This window comes from Pecten maximus, chromosome 16, assembly GCF_902652985.1.
Source record: "Pecten maximus chromosome 16, xPecMax1.1, whole genome shotgun sequence".
In the NCBI taxonomy this organism is placed as follows: domain Eukaryota; kingdom Metazoa; phylum Mollusca; class Bivalvia; order Pectinida; family Pectinidae; genus Pecten; species Pecten maximus.
Window position 1 is genome coordinate 11423216 of NC_047030.1, and position 22511 is coordinate 11445726.

At 35.6% G+C, this 22511-nt stretch overlaps 1 protein-coding gene across 1 annotated transcript in view; it reads right to left on the minus strand.

Moving 5' to 3' along the window:
• Positions 1-22497, minus strand: part of LOC117344643 (TELO2-interacting protein 1 homolog) — a 38538-nt gene extending 16041 nt beyond the window's left edge. The window contains exons 1-13 of the mRNA XM_033907469.1: positions 22399-22497; positions 20355-20585; positions 19576-19715; positions 17981-18056; positions 17493-17644; positions 16857-16975; positions 15982-16090; positions 14566-14740; positions 13611-13819; positions 10781-10837; positions 10122-10247; positions 8790-8915; positions 7638-7745 (exon numbers count right to left, since the gene is read on the minus strand). Of these exons, the coding sequence (XP_033763360.1) occupies positions 7638-7745; positions 8790-8915; positions 10122-10247; positions 10781-10837; positions 13611-13819; positions 14566-14740; positions 15982-16090; positions 16857-16975; positions 17493-17644; positions 17981-18056; positions 19576-19715; positions 20355-20548 (1591 nt within the window). The 5' untranslated portion in view covers positions 20549-20585; positions 22399-22497. The remainder of the gene's footprint in view (positions 1-7637; positions 7746-8789; positions 8916-10121; positions 10248-10780; positions 10838-13610; positions 13820-14565; positions 14741-15981; positions 16091-16856; positions 16976-17492; positions 17645-17980; positions 18057-19575; positions 19716-20354; positions 20586-22398) is intronic.
• Positions 22498-22511: the final 14 nt, after the last annotated feature.

The window sequence follows — 22511 nt, forward strand, 5'->3', positions numbered from 1 at the left end:
GTTGACTCAACTGATTGTGATCATTCCAAAAATGGCCAAACATCACCTTCAGCACATCTGACATAAACACCTTGTTTAGAGAAGTCAGCTGTTAACGTACATCTGTTAATTTGACTGTACACAATACTGGTCCGTACCACTGATATTTGTCTGTTTATTTGACAGTACACAATACAGGTCCATACCACTGATATTTGTCTGTTTATTTAACTGTACACAATACTAGTCTGTACCACTGATATCTGTCTGTTTATTTGACAGTACACAATACAGGTCCATACCACTGATATTTGTCTGTTTATTTAACTGTACACAATACTGGTCCATACCACTCATATTTGTCTGTTCATACCACTGATATTTGTCCGTATATTTGACTGTACACAATACTGGTCTGTACCACTGATATTTGTCTGTTTATTTAACTGTACACAATACTGGTCCGTACCACTGATATTTGTCTGTTTATTTGACTGTACACTATACACTGGTCCATACCACTGATATTTGTCTGTTTATTTGACAGTACACAATACTGGTCCATACCACTGATATTTGTCTGTTTATTTGACTGTACACAATACTGGTCCGTACCACTGATATTTGTCTGTTTATTTGACTGTACACAATACTGGTCCGTACCACTCATATTTGTCTGTTTATTTGACTGTACACAGTACTGATCCATACCAATGATTTTTGTCTGTTTATTTGACTGTACATAATACTGGTCCATACCACTGATATTTGTCTGTTTATTTGACTGTACATAATACTGGTCCATACCACTGATATTTGTCTGTTTATTTGACTGTACATAATACTGGTCCGTACCACTGATATTTGTCTGTTTATTTGACTGTACACAATACTGGTCCGTACCACTGATATTTATCTGTTTATTTGACAGTACACAATACTGGTCTGTAACACGGATATCTGTCTGTTTATTTGACAGTACACAATACTGGTCCATACATCTGATATTTGTCTGTATATTTGACTGTACACAATACTGGTCCATACATCTGATATTTGTCTGTATATTTGACTGTACACAATACTGGTCCGTACCACTGATATTTGTCATTTTATTTGACTGTACACAATACTGGTCCGTACCACTGATATTTGTCTGTTTATTTGACAGTACACAATACAGGTCCATACATCTGATATTTGTCTGTATATTTGACTGTACACAATACTGGTCCATACATCTGATATTTGTCTGTATATTTGACTGTACACAATACTGGTCCGTACCACTGATATTTGTCTGTTTATTTGACTGTACACAGTACTGATCCATACCAATGATTTTTGTCTGTTTATTTGACTGTACATAATACTGGTCCATACCACTGATATTTGTCTGTTTATTTGACTGTACATAATACTGGTCCGTACCACTCATATTTGTCTGTTTATTTGACAGTACACAATACTGGTCTGTAACACGGATATCTGTCTGTTTATTTGACTGTACACAACACTGGTCCATACATCTGATATTTGTCTGTATATTTGACTGTACACAATACTGGTCCGTACCACTGATATTTGTCTGTTTATTTGACTGTACACAATACTGGTCCGTACCACTGATATTTGTCTGTTTATTTGACAGTACACAATACAGGTCCATACCACTGATATTTGTCTGTTTATTTAACTGTACACAATACTGGTCTGTACCACTGATATCTGTCTGTTTATTTGACAGTACACAATACAGGTCCATACCACTGATATTTGTCTGTTTATTTAACTGTACACAATACTGGTCCGTACCACTCATATTTGTCTGTTCATACCACTGATATTTGTCTGTATATTTGACTGTACACAATACTGGTCTGTACCACTGATATTTGTCTGTTTATTTGACTGTACACTATACACTGGTCCATACCACTGATATTTGTCTGTTTATTTGACTGTACACTATACACTGGTCCATACCACTGATATTTGTCTGTTTATTTGACAGTACACAATACTGGTCCATACCACTGATATTTGTCTGTTTATTTGACAGTACACAATACTGGTCCATACCACTGATATTTGTCTGTTTATTTGACAGTACACAATACTGGTCCATACCACTGATATTTGTCTGTTTATTTGACAGTACACAATACTGGTCCGTACCACTGATATTTGTCTGTTTATTTGACGGTACACAATACTGGTCCGTACCACTCATATTTGTCTGTTTATTTGACAGTACACAATACAGGTCCGTACCATTGATATTTGTCTGTTTATTTGACTGTACACTATACACTGGTCCATACCACTGATATTTGTCTGTTTATTTGACAGTACACAATACAGGTCCATACCACTGATATTTGTCTGTTTATTTAACTGTACACAATACTGGTCTGTACCACTGATATCTGTCTGTTTATTTGACAGTACACAATACAGGTCCATACCACTGATATTTGTCTGTTTATTTAACTGTACACAATACTGGTCCGTACCACTCATATTTGTCTGTTCATACCACTGATATTTGTCTGTATATTTGACTGTACACAATACTGGTCTGTACCACTCATATTTGTCTGTTTATTTAACTGTACACAATACTGGTCCGTACCACTGATATTTGTCTGTTTATTTGACTGTACACTATACACTGGTCCATACCACTGATATTTGTCTGTTTATTTGACAGTACACAATACTGGTCCATACCACTGATATTTGTCTGTTTATTTGACAGTACACAATACTGGTCCGTACCACTGATATTTGTCTGTTTATTTGACTGTACACAATACTGGTCCGTACCACTCATATTTGTCTGTTTATTTGACTGTACACAGTACTGATCCATACCAATGATTTTTGTCTGTTTATTTGACTGTACATAATACTGGTCCATACCACTGATATTTGTCTGTTTATTTGACTGTACATAATACTGGTCCATACCACTGATATTTGTCTGTTTATTTGACTGTACACAATACTGGTCCGTACCACTGATATTTATCTGTTTATTTGACAGTACACAATACTGGTCTGTAACACGGATATCTGTCTGTTTATTTGACTGTACACAATACTGGTCCATACATCTGATATTTGTCTGTATATTTGACTGTACACAATACTGGTCCATACATCTGATATTTGTCTGTATATTTGACTGTACACAATACTGGTCCGTACCACTGATATTTGTCATTTTATTTGACTGTACACAATACTGGTCCGTACCACTGATATTTGTCTGTTTATTTGACAGTACACAATACAGGTCCATACATCTGATATTTGTCTGTATATTTGACTGTACACAATACTGGTCCATACATCTGATATTTGTCTGTATATTTGACTGTACACAATACTGGTCCGTACCACTGATATTTGTCTGTTTATTTGACTGTACACAGTACTGATCCATACCAATGATTTTTGTCTGTTTATTTGACTGTACATAATACTGGTCCATACCACTGATATTTGTCTGTTTATTTGACTGTACATAATACTGGTCCGTACCACTCATATTTGTCTGTTTATTTGACAGTACACAATACTGGTCTGTAACACGGATATCTGTCTGTTTATTTGACTGTACACAACACTGGTCCATACATCTGATATTTGTCTGTATATTTGACTGTACACAATACTGGTCCGTACCACTGATATTTGTCTGTTTATTTGACTGTACACAATACTGGTCCGTACCACTGATATTTGTCTGTTTATTTGACAGTACACAATACAGGTCCATACCACTGATATTTGTCTGTTTATTTAACTGTACACAATACTGGTCTGTACCACTGATATCTGTCTGTTTATTTGACAGTACACAATACAGGTCCATACCACTGATATTTGTCTGTTTATTTAACTGTACACAATACTGGTCCGTACCACTCATATTTGTCTGTTCATACCACTGATATTTGTCTGTATATTTGACTGTACACAATACTGGTCTGTACCACTGATATTTGTCTGTTTATTTGACTGTACACTATACACTGGTCCATACCACTGATATTTGTCTGTTTATTTGACTGTACACTATACACTGGTCCATACCACTGATATTTGTCTGTTTATTTGACAGTACACAATACTGGTCCATACCACTGATATTTGTCTGTTTATTTGACAGTACACAATACTGGTCCATACCACTGATATTTGTCTGTTTATTTGACAGTACACAATACTGGTCCGTACCACTGATATTTGTCTGTTTATTTGACGGTACACAATACTGGTCCGTACCACTCATATTTGTCTGTTTATTTGACAGTACACAATACAGGTCCATACCACTGATATTTGTCTGTTTATTTGACAGTACACAATACAGGTCCATACCACTGATATTTGTCTGTTTATTTAACTGTACACAATACTGGTCTGTACCACTGATATCTGTCTGTTTATTTGACAGTACACAATACAGGTCCATACCACTGATATTTGTCTGTTTATTTAACTGTACACAATACTGGTCCGTACCACTCATATTTGTCTGTTCATACCACTGATATTTGTCTGTATATTTGACTGTACACAATACTGGTCTGTACCACTGATATTTGTCTGTTTATTTGACTGTACACTATACACTGGTCCATACCACTGATATTTGTCTGTTTATTTGACTGTACACTATACACTGGTCCATACCACTGATATTTGTCTGTTTATTTGACAGTACACAATACTGGTCCATACCACTGATATTTGTCTGTTTATTTGACAGTACACAATACTGGTCCATACCACTGATATTTGTTTTTTTATTTGACAGTACACAATACTGGTCCGTACCACTGATATTTGTCTGTTTATTTGACTGTACACAATACTGGTCCATACCACTGATATTTGTCTGTTTATTTGACTGTACACTATACACTGGTCCATACCACTGATATTTGTCTGTTTATTTGACAGTACACAATACTGGTCCATACCACTGATATTTGTCTGTTTATTTGACAGTACACAATACTGGTCCATACCACTGATATTTGTCTGTTTATTTGACAGTACACAATACTGGTCCATACCACTGATATTTGTTTGTTTATTTGACAGTACACAATACTGGTCCGTACCACTGATATTTGTCTGTTTATTTGACTGTACACAATACTGGTCCGTACCACTGATATTTGTCTGTTTATTTGACTGTACACAGTACTGATCCATACCAATGATTTTTGTCTGTTTATTTGACTGTACATAATACTGGTCCATACCACTGATATTTGTCTGTTTATTTGACAGTACATAATACTGGTCCATACATCTGATATTTGTCTGTTTATTTGACAGTACACAATACTGGTCCATACCACTGATATTTGTCTGTTTATTTGACTGTACACAATACTGGTCCGTACCACTGATATTTGTCTGTATATTTGACTGTACACAATACTGGTCCATACATCTGATATTTGTCTGTATATTTGACTGTACACAATACTGGTCCGTACCACTGATATTTGTCTGTTTATTTGACTGTACACAATACTGGTCCGTACCACTCATATTTGTCTGTTTATTTGACAGTACACTACACTGGTCCGTACCACTGATATTTGTTTATTTGACTGTACACAATACTGGTCCGTACCACTGATATTTGTTTATTTGACTGTACACAATACTGGTCCATACCACTGATATTTGTCTGTTTATTTGACTGTACACAATACTGGTCCGTACCACTGATATTTGTCTGTTTATTTAACTGTACACAATACTGGTCTGTACCACTGATATCTGTCTGTTTATTTGACAGTACACAATACAGGTCCATACCACTGATATTTGTCTGTTTATTTAACTGTACACAATACTGGTCCGTACCACTCATATTTGTCTGTTCATACCACTGATATTTGTCTGTATATTTGACTGTACACAATACTGGTCTGTACCACTGATATTTGTCTGTTTATTTGACTGTACACTATACACTGGTCCATACCACTGATATTTGTCTGTTTATTTGACTGTACACTATACACTGGTCCATACCACTGATATTTGTCTGTTTATTTGACAGTACACAATACTGGTCCATACCACTGATATTTGTCTGTTTATTTGACAGTACACAATACTGGTCCATACCACTGATATTTGTTTGTTTATTTAACAGTACACAATACTGGTCCGTACCACTGATATTTGTCTGTTTATTTGACTGTACACAATACTGGTCCATACCACTGATATTTGTCTGTTTATTTGACTGTACACTATACACTGGTCCATACCACTGATATTTGTCTGTTTATTTGACAGTACACAATACTGGTCCATACCACTGATATTTGTCTGTTTATTTGACAGTACACAATACTGGTCCATACCACTGATATTTGTCTGTTTATTTGACAGTACACAATACTGGTCCATACCACTGATATTTGTTTGTTTATTTGACAGTACACAATACTGGTCCGTACCACTGATATTTGTCTGTTTATTTGACTGTACACAATACTGGTCCGTACCACTCATATTTGTCTGTTTATTTGACTGTACACAGTACTGATCCATACCACTGATATTTGTCTGTTTATTTGACTGTACATAATACTGGTCCCATCTTCGCTAGCCAAGGCTTCTGATTACGTTACACTCCACGAACCCTTGGTGGATATAGTCGTGTTCAAACCGTCGCGCCCTGGAATCCCAGGGCACCCAATCAAATCGCGTTTTACATTCTGGCTTGGTTTCGCAGTAAACAAAAAATGCGGCACCCAGTACAGAGCTACATTGCCGACTATGTCATGGCATTTTACCTAAATACAAAAATCACAATCTTTGGGGGAACATTCGCAGTGTTTGATCAATTCATATAAGTCATTGATCACATATCTCATCGAAATGACACCAAACCTCGATGTGTGTTTGTAAACATCACCGATGAAGTAAATCGGTAACGCTTGTTTTGATTGGTCGAAAATTTCATGCGTGAAGGGTGGTAATTTCGAATCACCGCTAGAGGGCCAGAACTGACGCCTATATCTGCCAAGGGTTCGTGGAGTGTAACGTAATCAGAAGCCTTGGCTAGCGAAGATGTACTGGTCCATACCACTGATATTTGTCTGTTTATTTGACAGTACATAATACTGGTCCATACATCTGATATTTGTCTGTTTATTTGACAGTACACAATACTGGTCCATACCACTGATATTTGTCTGTTTATTTGACTGTACACAATACTGGTCCGTACCACTGATATTTGTCTGTATATTTGACTGTACACAATACTGGTCCATACATCTGATATTTGTCTGTATATTTGACTGTACACAATACTGGTCCGTACCACTGATATTTGTCTGTTTATTTGACTGTACACAATACTGGTCCGTACCACTCATATTTGTCTGTTTATTTGACAGTACACTACACTGGTCCGTACCACTGATATTTGTTTATTTGACTGTACACAATACTGGTCCGTACCACTGATATTTGTTTATTTGACTGTACACAATACTGGTCCATACCACTGATATTTGTCTGTTTATTTGACTGTACACAATACTGGTCCGTACCACTGATATTTGTCTGTTTATTTGACTGTACCCAACACTGATCCATACCTGCAGTACCACTGATGATGTCGTTTAGCATGAGGATGGCCTGAGGTTTGTAGGTTCCAGACATGTAGGTAATATCCAGTACCTGGTCCACCAGTAAAGGTGTGCTACCTGTGGTCAACAATTACAGGTGTAAACATCATTATCTATGTTACTAGAGAGTAACTGTTGGTTATTAACAGGAATCGATATGTCTGAACATCTTGTATATAGGGGACTATCATTCAGTTTCGATAACCTAACAATATCTCTTTTCCTATGTAACTACAGTAAATATTAACTGTGGGTTATTTACAGGAATTGACAGGTCTGAACATCTTATATATAGGGGCCTATCATTCAGTTTGGATAACCTAACAATATCTCATTTCCTCTGTTACTAAAGATTAACAGTGGGTTATTTACAGAATAAATCTGAACAGCCTATATATAGGGGCAGTGATAACGATGAACAGCCTATATATAGGGGCCTATCATCCAGTTTGTAAAACCTAACCGCCTATATATAGGGGCAGTGATAAGTCCGAACAGCCTATATATAGGGGCAGTGATAACGATGAACAGCCTATATATAGGGGCCTATCATCCAGTTTGGGTAATCTCAAATAATCTCAAACAGCTTGCACTGTTACCATGTTTTCACCAGTGGTAGACAATTACAGGTTTATAGTATACCGTATTTATCCCCAAATTAACCCCTTCCCATAAGTTTTTGTAAATCATCAATTTTTAAAATAGTAAGCTTAACGAAGGTTCACAAATAAGCCCTCCCCAAACTTAAGTATTAATTTTAAACTTTTTACACTAAGTCTAGGGGATGGGATATATCTGAGGATAAATACGGTATACATATTTTTGGTACACCCATTTTTTAACTCACCATCAAATTACATTATTACAAATAATGTCATTGAATAAATCATGAACTTATATTATATTTTACAAAAACAGCATATAAATCTGATGTTACCACAATCATTATTTATATTGCAGTACTTAACATAATGGCCAAAAATACGAAAATAAGACTACCACTTAATAAATATAAATGTTTAGAGTAATTAATACTCTTTAGTCTCTAACAGACTGATACTACAGCAAAAGAATTTTGATATGGATCATGATGAAATTTTTATTTATCATAAAAGATATTACCATAGTGTCCTAAGCACCGACAGGCTCGCTGTAGCTGTTTGTAGATCTGAGTGTCGTGGAAATGTTTGAAGTATTTTCGGAGTGGGAGAACATTAGGTGAAGTATCCGGATTCAAGGCACTTGCTCCTAAAACAGGAAAAACCTTAAGTAACACTGCAACACACACTTATGTCCATTAACACAAACTATATTTCTTTATGGAAGAATTCTCAGATAATCTTTAAATTATTTTGTAAATAGCATTCTAGTTATTTTCTTATGAAAAACATGACTATGAAAACTGTGCACATGTTTGCTAAAGGTTTTCATAAATCATCAAAAATTAAAATTTTGAATTTTATAGCAGAAGCCATTGCTCCGATGTAAAGTGGGTTTTTTTAAGGAAAGAATATTTTTTTTTACATAGAAATATTTTTAAATATTGATGACATCTACAAAAAAGCAGATTTTAACATATTAAGAATATTTTTTACAAAGAGGCAATGCATGTAAATAAGGATTTATACCATTTTCTTTTGCTTCTTGAACCTTATAGGTTATGACAGGTGCTTTGATGTTTAGAACACACTGAATTTACATGTAAATGAAGTTCTTATCTAATAATTTGTTCCATAAACCAGGGTAACATGTTAAACTTAAACTTGAAATAAATTTAATAACAAATAAAACAAAGTTAGCAGACCTTATCATAGATATACCCTACTCCTATAACATAAGAGGCCGCTGGTCGGCTCTTTTTCTATTGCCTGTCTAAAGTATCTCGCCGTGTAAAACCTCTAACATTGTTGGAGTAAGATATACCCCAACCCCCTCATCAATAAAATAAATCTGTCATCAGGGGCAAGAGATACTCTATACACATTCTTTTTATTTTGAAAGTAATATAAAGTTGTAACCATTGACCTTTAACCATGACCTTGACCACCACAATCTAATACAAGTAATATATAATAACAAGCATACTTAGTATGGCTAAAGCAATACATATCACATAGCAGTCCCAACAAAAAAAAGTAACAGTGACCTTGACCTTGACCCAAAAACCTTGAAACTAGAATATGACCTGTAATTACTCTTACTGAAGACACACGCCATCTTTCACCAACATACTTTGAAGCATGGCTGAGAAAAGTACAGAAAACTGAATGGACGGAAAGACAGACAGATGGACAGACAGATGGACAGACAGATGGACAGGGAGGAAACCTATAGTCCCCCCAGTTTCATCAGTAGGGGACTTACGGGGATTAAAAACACTTCTTTGGATTTTCTCCATGGTATTCAGAGTATCCTTGTTCCAATGGAAAAATGAAGTAAAAAGAAACTACAAACCATCACCCGTGATAGTTGTGCGCTCCTCTACGATCCTGATATCACTGTAGTCCATCTCCAGGACCTGTACCAGGGACATGAGAAGTCGACGTCCATGGGAGAGCAGCAGTCCATCCATTTGGTCTCCTGTTGATATACAGGAAGTTATTATCAATGATCATGTATGACAATATAATTAATATATCAATAATTTTCTATTTGTGTAATAGCATGACATAATTTATCTATGATGTAACAATTAAAGTGTTCTCTTTATTGAATATTAATACAGCAAGGAAAATGGACTCAGTATTAAAATAAGTTTATATATATTATGTAGAAATAATATTTAAAACATGTTGATCTGTAAAGCAGGAGCACTTTCATTTTATCTTCAGACACTTTAAATTGTTAGCCTTACATGGTTGCCTACATAGTATTATACTGGACCCTGAGCTTTTGATATTTCTAGTAGTCTATATATTTTTTTATTTTATAGTTAACTAAAATGAAATGGGTTTCAGTATACAATATATATTCCTTTAACAAGTCCTAAACACATTTTTTATCCAATATTTCACAGATTACATGCTAAAACAAATTGGAATTTTTTAGATGAAATTTTCTTGTGTTTTTTTTAGAACCACAAATAAACAGAAATTTTAATTTAATATATCTACCGAGTAGTTCCAAGTATCCTACCAGCAGCTGAACCACAAACAACTTTTCTTCCTCATCTGAAATAAGTAAGGTCATATTGTATATACATATCACTATGGCAACACAATGAAAACCAACTAACTAGCAGCTGTCATTCTTTGCCTGGCTCTTCAGGTAAGTTTTATTTTAAAAGTATTTTTAAAGGACAAATGTATCTCAGCAACATGTTAAGAAGAAAAGTGATACTTTGAAATTGAGAGGAAATTTCAAATAGATTTTATTTCATGCACTATTTTCATCTTTATAAAAAAAATGTTGATTTAACCATTTATACAGAACAAGGGCCCAATGGGCCCGAATCGCTCACCTGCAATGCAGTGATCTTTTCATATATGGATCCTGCAGTTATTTGAAAGCATGCTACAGGACCAATATAATGTCTCTTGGCACTTAAGCTATTCACTAAAAGTCATTTAAAGATTTAAGCATACTTGATTGACGTGACCTTGAATGTGAGTCAGGGTCATTCATTTGAACAAACTTGGTAGCCCTTCACCCCAGCATGCTAAAGACCCAATATCAACTCCATGGGACTCTTGGTTATTGAGAAGAAGTCGTTTAAATATTTCAGCCTTTTTGACCCCTTTGACCTTGAATAAAGATCAAGGTCATTCATTTAAACAAAGTTGGTAGCACTTCACCCCAGCATGCTACAGACCTAATATCAACTCCCTTGGATGCTTGGTTATTGAGAGGAAGTCGTTTAAAGATTTTAGCCTTTTTGACTCCTGTGACCTTGAATGAAGGGCAAGGTCATTCATTTGAACAAACTTGAGAGATCTTTACCCCAGCATGCTACAGGCCAAAAATTAGGTCTCTGGGACTCTTGGTTATTGAGAAGAAGTCCTTTAAAGATTTTAGCCCTTTTGACTCCTGTGACCTTGAATGAAGGTCAAGGTCATTCATTTGAACAAATTTGGCAGCCCTTTACCCTAGCATTCTACAGACCCAATATAAACTCCCTGGGAATCTTGGTTATTGAGAAGAAGTCATTTAAAGATTTTAGCCTTTTTGACTCCTGTGACCTTGAATGAAGGTCAAGGTCATTCATTTGAACAAATTTGGTAGCCCTTTACCCCAGCATGCTACCGGCCAAATATTAAGTCTCTGAGACTCTTGGTTATTGAGAAGAAGTCGTTTAAAGATTTTAGCCTTTTTGACTCCTGTGACCTTGAATGAAGGTCAAGGTCATTCATTTGAACAAACTTGGTTACCCTTCACCCCAGCATGCTACAGACCCAATATCAACTCCTTGGGACTCTTGGTTATTGAGAAGAAGTCATTTAAAGATTTTAGCCTTTTTGACTCCTGTGACCTTGAATGAAGGTCAAGGTCATTCATTTGAACAAACTTGGTAGCCCTTCACCCCAGCATGCTACAGACCCAATATCAACTCCCTGGGACTCTTGGTTATTGAGAAGAAGTCGTTTAAAGATTTTAGCCTTTTTGACTCCTGTGACCTTGAATGAAGGTCAAGGGCATTCATTTGAACAAACTTGGTAGCCCTTCACCCCAGCATGCTACAGGCCAAATATTAGGTCTCTGGGACTCTTGGTTATTGAGAAGAAGTCGTTTAAAAGATTTTAGCCTTTTTGACTCCTGTGACCTTGAATGAAGGTCAAGGTCATTCATTTGAACAAACTTGGTAGCCCTTCACCCCAGCATGCTACAGACCCAATATCAACTCCCTGGGACTCTTGGTTATTGAGAAGAAGTCGTTTAAATATTTTAGCCTTTTTGACTCCTGTGACCTTGAATGAAGGTCAAGGGCATTCATTTGAACAAACTTGGTAGCCCTTCACCACAGCATGCTACAGACCCAATATCAACTCCCTGGGACTCTTGGTTATTGAGAAGAAGTCATTTAAAGATTTTAGCCTTTTTGACTCCTGTGACCTTGAATGAAGGTCAAGGTCATTCATTTGAACAAACTTGGTAGCCCTTCACGCCAGCATGCTACAGACCTAATATCAATTCCCTAGGTCTTTTGGCTATTAAGAAGAAGTCGTTTAATTTTTTTTAAGCATATTTGACCCCTGTGAACTTGAATGAAAGTCAAGGTCATTCATTTGAACAAACTTGGTAGCCCTTCACCCCAGCATGCCACAGACCCAATATCAACTCCCTGAGACTCTTAGTTATTGAGAAGAAGTCGTTTAAAGATTTTAGCCTTTTTGACCCCTGTGACCTTGAATGAAGGTCAACTTTATTCATTTGAACAAACTTGGTAGCCTTTCACCCCATCATGCTACAGGCCCAATATTAGGTCTCTGGGCCTTTTGGTTATTGAGAAGAAGTTGCTTGAATGGAAAAGTTGACGCCGGACGGACGACGGACGCCGCGCCACGGCATAAGCTCACTTGCCCTTCGGGCAGGTGAGCTAAAAATGACACATCAAATGTTGAGATAAATAAATTCTAACTATGGGAATGTTTTAGATTTGATTTCAATAATTCAAGAAATTATTTCAACATCAAATGAAGGGAAATAACAAAATGATTTTAACAAGCATTCTTATCAAATTTTCCTAAATTCTCATTTCTGTTTTTTTGTAAACATGTATCACATGTGACCTCCTCCCCCCTCCCCTCCCCATAACCTATCCCCATCCCCACTCCAAGGGAGGCAGGTTTTTTCAAAATATTTTCAAATCTCTGTGACAAAATTGATGAATCAAATATTTTCCAATGGAACTTTTATTATACCAGCAGGTCAAAAAACATGTCACTGTCTATTGGAAGGTTGTGTATTTATATGTAAAGACAGTGGGGGCAGATCAACCTGTCATACCTGTGGTGTTCATTTGTCGAGGGAGAGACATTGACAGGCTATAAAGATTCTCTTCTAACATCTCCACTAGAGGGCGACACTGTTTTCCGTCCAGTGAGGCAGCAAACTTATCCAGTCTTTGACGGCTGTGTGAGGACACCTTTGGGTAGTCATCTCCAAGTCGACCCACCAACACAGCCAGGAGATCTGACACACTCTCCTCTAGGTTCCTAAACCAATACAGAAGTAGAGATTTTAGCCACATATTCAAACTTTCAAAAAAAAAGAAGTAAGATAGGTTAATTTACTGATATTTAAACATACAATGTAATAGCAGAAAGAAAAAAAGAATTTTTTTTTTTTTTTTTTTTCGGCAACAATTGTATATATCTACTGACGTAAATACTAGGGCTTGTCTTTCTTTGATCATAGTATAGTCTATACAACATTAAATTTTAATTAATTTAAGAACTAAAAGTGAACTTGACACACAATTCAAAAGATACTATACTGTTGTTTTATGAAAAAAGACATGCAAATAATAATTCTAAATGAAATCCAAGAAAAATGTCTATTATACAAATGACAAATTTTATATTGTTTTTAAAATCTAATTTACAGTATGAAACATCACTACAGGGGATGGGGGTGAGGGGTGATGGGCGGTTTATTGGTGGATTGTGTGGGAATGGGGAATGGGGACAGGGTTGGAGGCACAACGTCCCTCAAGGTTGACATTGTTGAAATCCTGACAAACCTACCATGGATAAGACAGTAAACAAGAGGTCTCACTAGAAAATCCAGGTAATACCCTAAAAAGAGTTGTTGGCAGTTTTTTCTTAGATCCAAACTAATATCAGGCATTAAGATTCAGATCTAAGAAAGAACCACCACATTTGACTCACTCTTTTTAAGTTTAGTATGAAATACTAATATACATATTAATTATGTTTTGGTGTCTGTAACTTGAACTCACCCACGGCAGTGGTGCAGCATGGTTCCGGCCCAGTCCACCAGGGCAAGTCTCACTTTCCAGCTTGAATGACTTCTCACTTTGGTCACTTGTTTCACAATCACTGCCAACTTTGACCCTGTATTTTTCAACCAATCAGGATTTCTCTGTACCACCAAACTCTCAAGTTTTGTATTTGCTGTAGAAAGAGAAAACTATGGTACAAATTTTGCTTCTAATTTATCTCTTCCAGAGGCAAATCCAAAGAGGTTGTAGGGATTTTTGTTGTTACTTTCTAAAAGAACAAGCTAAATATGTATCACATGGTCTAGCTAAAACTTGTCTTGGGATGATGATGACAAGATAACAGACTCTGGCAGTGAATTCTAGCTCTATATCTCACATGCTAGTGGCATTGTTCCCATATAAAGAATATTTCTGATATCATTGAAACACATTGTCTCATCACGAAACCCTCCCAGATCTGTCCGGTCAGCCATTAATTTCTTAGCTATCATTTGTCCTGGTCAGCCATTAATTTCTTAGCTATCATTTGTCCTGGTCAGCCATTAATTTCTTAGCTATCATTTGTCCTGGTCAGCCATTAATTTCTTAGCTATCATTTGTCCTGGTCAGCCATTAATTTCTTAGCTATCATTTGTCCTGGTCAGCCATTAATTTCTTAACTATCATTTGTCCTGGCCAGCCATTAATTTCTTAGCTATCATTTGTCCTGGTCAGCCATTAATTTCTTAGCTATCATTTGTCCTGGTCAGCCATTAATTTCTTAGCTATCATTTGTCCTGGTCAGCCATTAATTTCTTAACTATCATTTGTCCTGGTCAGCCATGAATTTCTTAGCTATCATTTGTCCTAGTCAGCCATTAATTTCTTAACTATCATTTGTCCTGGTCAGCCATTAATTTCTTAGCTATCATTTGTCCTGGTCAGCCATTAATTTCTTAGCTATCGTTTGTCCTGGTCAGCCATTAATTTCTTAGCTATCGTTTGTCCTGGTCAGCCATTAATTTCTTAGCTATCGTTTGTCCTGGTCAGCCATTAATTTCTTAGCTATCATCTTCTATCTAATTCATTACTTGATTTTGTAAAATATGTACTTGTCATGCATGAATGTAAAGGATATCAGGAAATTATTTGGATTTCCATAAATGTTAAAATTTGTAATGAGGACTGTGTTATTGTGACTATATTGGTTACGATATGTTTCTTTTGGCATAGTAACGACTTTCTGTTAGATTTTTCAATATGAGTATCTTATCATGAAATCTGAACTTGGTCACTGTGTACATAGGTGTACACATATCAATTATGGCCAATACAATGACCTTAAATTGGGTAAATACAATGACCTTGAATTGTAAATGACCTTGACCTCTGAATGCCTAGATGTGCACTGTGACTTTGACCTGTGATACTCACCTTGTACACTGTGGCCTTGATGTTTGCTCTTTGACTGACTCTCTGCAACAAGTACATCATCAAGTACCAGCCTCATATACTTTGTCAGAAGATCCAGAGCAGTCTGAAATTATTACACAAACAGAGACAAAAGTCAGGAACTCATCAATAAAAAAAAATCAAATTACTAGAATCATATAAAAGATAGAGCACCAACATTAAGATTCCGTGTTACATTATCTGTCATATTACTGTCTTTTCCTATTGTGATGGAACTCTACTGAATACCATTATGTATCCATCCCTGATTCCTTTTACCACCAAATTGTGATCCTCAAAAAAATGGGATGTTTGTTCTCCACTCCGAATGGAGATATTATTTAGCTCGAGTGGCATGTAAAGTCAATGTTTACAATGGTATGGCAATATCACAACTAAACTAAGTAAAACATTCACTTTCTATTTGGCTGTTCCATCTAAAGGATAACACTGGCTGCCATTCACTTTTTATTTGGCTGTTCCATCTAAATGATCACACTGCCATTCACTTTTTATTTGGCTGTTCCATCTAAAGGATAACACTACCATTCACTTTTTATTTGGCTGTTCAATCTAAAGGATCACATTACCATTCACTTTTTATTTGGCCATTCCATCTAAGTTTGGCTGTTCCATCTGAAGGATCTCACTATCATTCAAGTTTTTTTATTTGGCTATTCCATCTAAAGGATCAAACTACCATTCATTTTTAATTTGGCTGTTGATCACATTGTCATTAATGAAAATCCTTTTATAGTTTAAATTAGATTAGAATCTACATTTAACAGCAAAACGTGTCGGTAAATATGAACTCTGAACTGCCTTACCATGATATTATCTATAGCCATCATACTCACCTGTATAACAGCCTGTCCCTGATGAGTATCACAGCTAATAAGGCGACTCAACGTGATGGTGAGTCCCGGGAGGAAGGAAGCTAATGTGTCACCCAGCTTCACCTTCATACTGGTACAATCTGAAACCATCGTACTGTCAGTGTCGTACCAATATCAACCACAATATCACTGTACATCAGTGTCGTACCAATATCAACCACAATATCACTGCTTTGTCTGAAGAAATCCACTATCTATCTATGATAATTTTTTTACCGTGGTTGAAAGTCAGAATTCCTTATTAATTATTTTAAAAACATCGGGCTATGGGCTGGCTCAGGAAATGTTTCATGCACAGTAATATACAATGATAATTGTAAATTCAAGAGGACATCTTTACCAGCACTAACACAAAGATCACTGAAGAGTTTATTTATTTATTTTCTCCATCAGCAAGTTTCAAGCATATTTTTTTTTTGCTAAATAGCCAACCAACCAAAAATGGTTTTCCATCTGATAAACCTACTTACTTTTTATTGGTTCTTTGTTGATTATATACCGGCAGTCATAATTGTACATTGATTCTAATATTCCTGCTTTACTGCATGCTAAGAACAAAACTTGCTTTTCAAGTTTATTTTGAGAAACTGAACTTACATTTTCTGTCGTCCTGGCAAAGTTCAATGAGAAATCCCACAGCAGCGATTTTTAATGGCCTTGATCGTTCCTGGTCAGCGATATTTAATAACATTGACACAGCATGTCCTAAAACAGGGAGACATCCCACTGCAAACAGGTTCTCTATGATGCTGTGATACAAAATAAAATGTCCATGAGGCCTGTATTTCCCATCTGTTTCTTTGCTACCCAACTAAAACTCTCCATCTTAGAATGAAGTTGCCAGTGTTGAGTTTAAAGTGAAATTATGCCATTGTATAAGAGCGACAAAAGATTAATTATGATCAATTGAAAACAAGAATATGCACTTGTATATTTTCATGCAATTTCAAAATTTGGATACTTTATAGCATTACTAATCGGAATTTTATGTGTAGAATCAGTCAGGTATTATGTATAAACCTAGTTTTCTTGTCTAAACAGGAACAGGAACATTGAAGACAAAATTTCATATACAATTTACTTACTTAAAATCTGAACTCTTCAATAGTGATAACAACATCTGAACAATGGCCAGCTTCAATTCTTCTGATAAACTGGACACTGTAATATTCACAAACATTCATGTAAAATATACAGTTTAGTACTATAGATGAAGAGTAAGTTTCTGAATTAAAAAGTGTTAAATTTTTAGATATATTTTCTAGTACCGAGATATGATAGATCATTGATATATGTGTATTTCTAAACAGCAACACATAATTCATAACATTGTAATATATGTGTTCTGTGGGAACTGGAAATTAGAACGCCACCATGAGCAGATGTTAAACCACTCCACCCTTTTTTAAACATTTTTGGCTATAATTACCATAACAAGAAATATAATATACAGAATGTTGATCATCATTCACCTGGTATCCACTTGTTTAATGGTTCTCTGTCTTTCATAAAATCAAAAGATAACTTGATTCTAGACAAAAATTTGACCTCTGTGACCTTGAATATGGGTCATGGTCATTTCTTTTCACAAACCTTGTGGGGTCTTCATTCCAGGAACCTACCAGCCAAATATCATGATTATAGGCCTTTCGGTTCGTAAGAAGAAGTTGTTTAAATGCTCTAGCAAATTTGATCCCTTTGACCTTGAATATAGGTCAAGGTTATTGTTTTCACAAATTTTGTGGGGCTCCATCCTAGAAACCTACCAGCCAAATATCATGATTCTATGCCTTTTGCTTCATCAGAAGTTGTTTAAAGCTTTTAACAAATTTGACACCTGTGACCTTGAATGCATGGTCAAGAACATTTCTTTTTTGCATTTTTGTGGTGGGGCTCCATCCCCGGAACCTTCCAGCAACTATCATGATTCTGGGTCTCTTGATCATTAATGAGAAGTCCTTCAAATGAAAAGCTGACACCGGCTGGACGGACAACGGACAAATGGATGCAGCACCACAGAATAAGCCCACTTGGCCTTTCGGGCCAGGTGAGCTAAAAACCACATCAAACAAGAAATACTCGTAGCAGACTGCTATCGAGAATTTTTTACATGCAGCAAAATCAGCAATAATTTCAAATGTACTCTTGATTGTATCAGAATCTTTCAATGTTGTGCTTACAAATTCCAGATCCATTAATTTGGACCTGTGAGTTGTATACAGTGAAAGTTGACTGTGTTGACAAAACAAAACATTTCCTCACTGTCACGGGACATAATTTTACCTTATTTTGTCAATTGTCTACATCTTAGTTATCGTATATAAGTAACCCACACTTCAATGCCATAAATGAGAACAGATAAGTAATTTCTCATTTACGAATATGTTAACGTGGGAAAATAAGCATGTTGTATTAATTAAATGCAAATTTGATTTTAATCATAAGCAGTATAAGTAGCAATATTTCAAAGCGAAGTGGTTACCCTAAGATAATAAAATAGTGTTCATCTTTAGTAGTATTTGATAAAAAGTATAAAAAGCATAGATTGGAGATTGAGACACCATCAATTAGCCACGTATCAGTTAGCTCCTCTGTTACATAGACAACAAGAGGCCCAGCGGGCCTGTATCGCTCCTCTGTTACATAGACAATAATTACAACGGATTATAACACAATTCACCTTTGGATGGATCGCTGGGGTCACTGAGTGCCATACAGGCAGTGTTAAAGATGTCCAGAAACATATCCCATCGTGTGACACAGCTCCGAGCCAGTACATACTCCATACACTGATAGATATCCACATACAACTCTCCAGCACTTGAATAAAAGTTCAACATTAGTAAAATGTCCTCATATAATTATAATTATCTAATGATATAATGCTGTTACATCATAGAATTTATAATAAATTATTCTGTTGTATTAAATGTTCTGCCAAGTTAACCATACATTTAAGAATGGAGAAAAATAAGAAACACTAAAGAGGTTTAATGAGATTTAAAATTATGTATCTTTATTTTAAACATCAAACATGAACATTACAGAAACTGTCCAAGCGACACTGTCGTAGTCACATGTTGTCCTACATAGTGTCGTATACTTTTGTCAATTATACAACACTTCATGCTTACAGTTCACACTTTCAATGTATACGGTATTTTATTATTTATCATATGTTAATTCTGTTTTTCCTTTTTATTCATGCCCATACTATCTATTAGATTTGAGACTACATCATGCATCTACTGTCCATACACTCACTATTACTTCTCCTGATTGAGAACAATTTGCGTGTAGAGTATGAATGTACTCTCATATACTCTCTGTATTATAATAACTTACATTTAAGACTGAGACTACAGTATTACATATGTACTGCCCAGTATATGCTCACTATTTTTTCTGATTGAGAATGATTTACATGTAGAGTATGAATGTTCTGTATATATTACTCACTATTTTTTCTCCTGTTTGAGTATTATCCGAAGTGGAAAGAGAACATATTCCTGTAACTCCTGCATATATTTTCTCTCCAGGCCATTTATACCCTGAAAGAGAGCAGTGACGTTTTCCCGAGTATGTTCCCTTGTAAGCTGGACACATATGGGACGGAGCCGTTCAAAAAGACCAGACTTCAACATGCTACTCATGGTTCTATTTGCCCATCAGCAAATTAGTCAGTCATTTCTGCAAAAAAAAGAGACAGAATGCTTTAAAACAACACTAAGCAAAATAAAAACAACAGGAAACAAAAAGCAAACAAGAGGCCTATGGGCCTTAACGGTCATCCGAGTTTTGAAATATTCAAGTTAATTTAATTTACCCTTTTTGGCCGCGGTGGCCGAGTGGTTAAGGTGTCCCAACACCTTACCATTAGCCCTAACCCTCCACCTCTGGGTTGCGAGTTCGAAACCTACATAGGGCAGTTGCCAGGTACTGACCATAGGCCAGTGGTTTTTCTCCGGGTACTCTGGCTAGTCCTTAAATAACACCGGCTGTTAATACAACGTTAAACAAAATAAACTAATTGGCCCCACCCATCAGTCCAAAGGGTCAGTCAGGGCAAAAAAAGGCACCTTAAGACCCTTCTATTTTTGAAGAGTATTTGATTCTACCTTATTAGGGTCTGGAAAAGAAGATTTTTGAAATTTCAATTAATTTGACCCTTTTTAGCCCCACCCATCAACCCCTGGGGGCTAACATGTGCATAACATCAAACTGTCATTCTATTGCTAATAATATTAACCAAGTTTGAATGAATTCCAACAGCAATCCAACAAATAATAGTCAAAAATGTGATTTCCCTATATAAACTTTAGAAAAGTTTACCCCTTCCACAGGGGCAAATGTGAGACCCCAGTGTCATGAAAATCACAATTTTGGTAAAGCACCTTAATTAAGACCCTTCCATCTATGAAGAGTGTTTGATTCCACCATATCTGAGAGTAAAGAAGAAGATTTTTGAAGTTTATTCAATTTGACCTTCGGGTCCCTGGGGGTTGGGTACCATATAATTCACAACTTCTGGTTGAACTTAAGCCATAGAAGCTTCCTGTCAAATGTCATTGAATTTGGTTCAGTTTTGGAGAAGAAGTCAAAAATGTAAATTGGTTACACTGACGCACGATGCCCGACAAAAGGCGATTAGAATAGGTCACTTGAGACTTGTCTCAGGTGACCTAAAAAAATAAAATAAAAACCAACATCAATAAAACAAGCATATTTCTTTACCTACACAATTATTCTCATTCGATCAACTAGTTGTATTGTCAATAAACATTTAGTCAGTTTTATTTCTCAGACTACCTTATTAATTACTTGTCATCCAGTAACTAATATCATGTATTAATTTTCATATCTGTGTGATTTTTACATACATTGTTTAATGGGGATTTAATTTACGACAAGATAAATAATATCTTATTATAATATGTTTAATGAAAGAGGTGTCTACCTTTACTAGAAACTTGATGTTATTTTTGCATGCGACTTGAACGAAAAAAAATTTAAAACTTCATTATACAGAAGTTGGTGGTTTTCCGCAACTTGATGTAATATATCACAACCAGATGAACACTAATGCAATAATATTATTGTAACTGTTTCACAAAAAAAAGAGTTAAAGATAAGCTCTTTGAATTTTATAGATTTTGATTTAAATATATATACAAATTATAAACTATGTCATTTTTATCTTATTCAAATAATCTTGTAATAAAGTTTCTGTTTTAACGTTTCTGTAACAACCCCTTAACAAATGTGCCACCTCAAAACATGTGTGGAGGTTTGTTACTTTATCATTGATTACAAACCGTTTGGTAGTGTACTGAAGGTGTTATAAATATGTACGAGATTGTAAACATATTGACAGGTCTTTTTCATGTACACTATAAATAATCTATGTACATTGAGGTGGCAAACAGTATACATGTAGATGATTGAAAAGTGCACATGTGAATGCCTATTTACAAAACTAATTACAGAAAAGAGCAAACCTCACTTGTTTTCATGAGCGCAGACATCTTTGTTTATAAAAAATTAGGATTTATTGAAAACTGGAACGAAAACAGAAAATTATATAATTCACACCATGTCATAACTCTAAACACAATT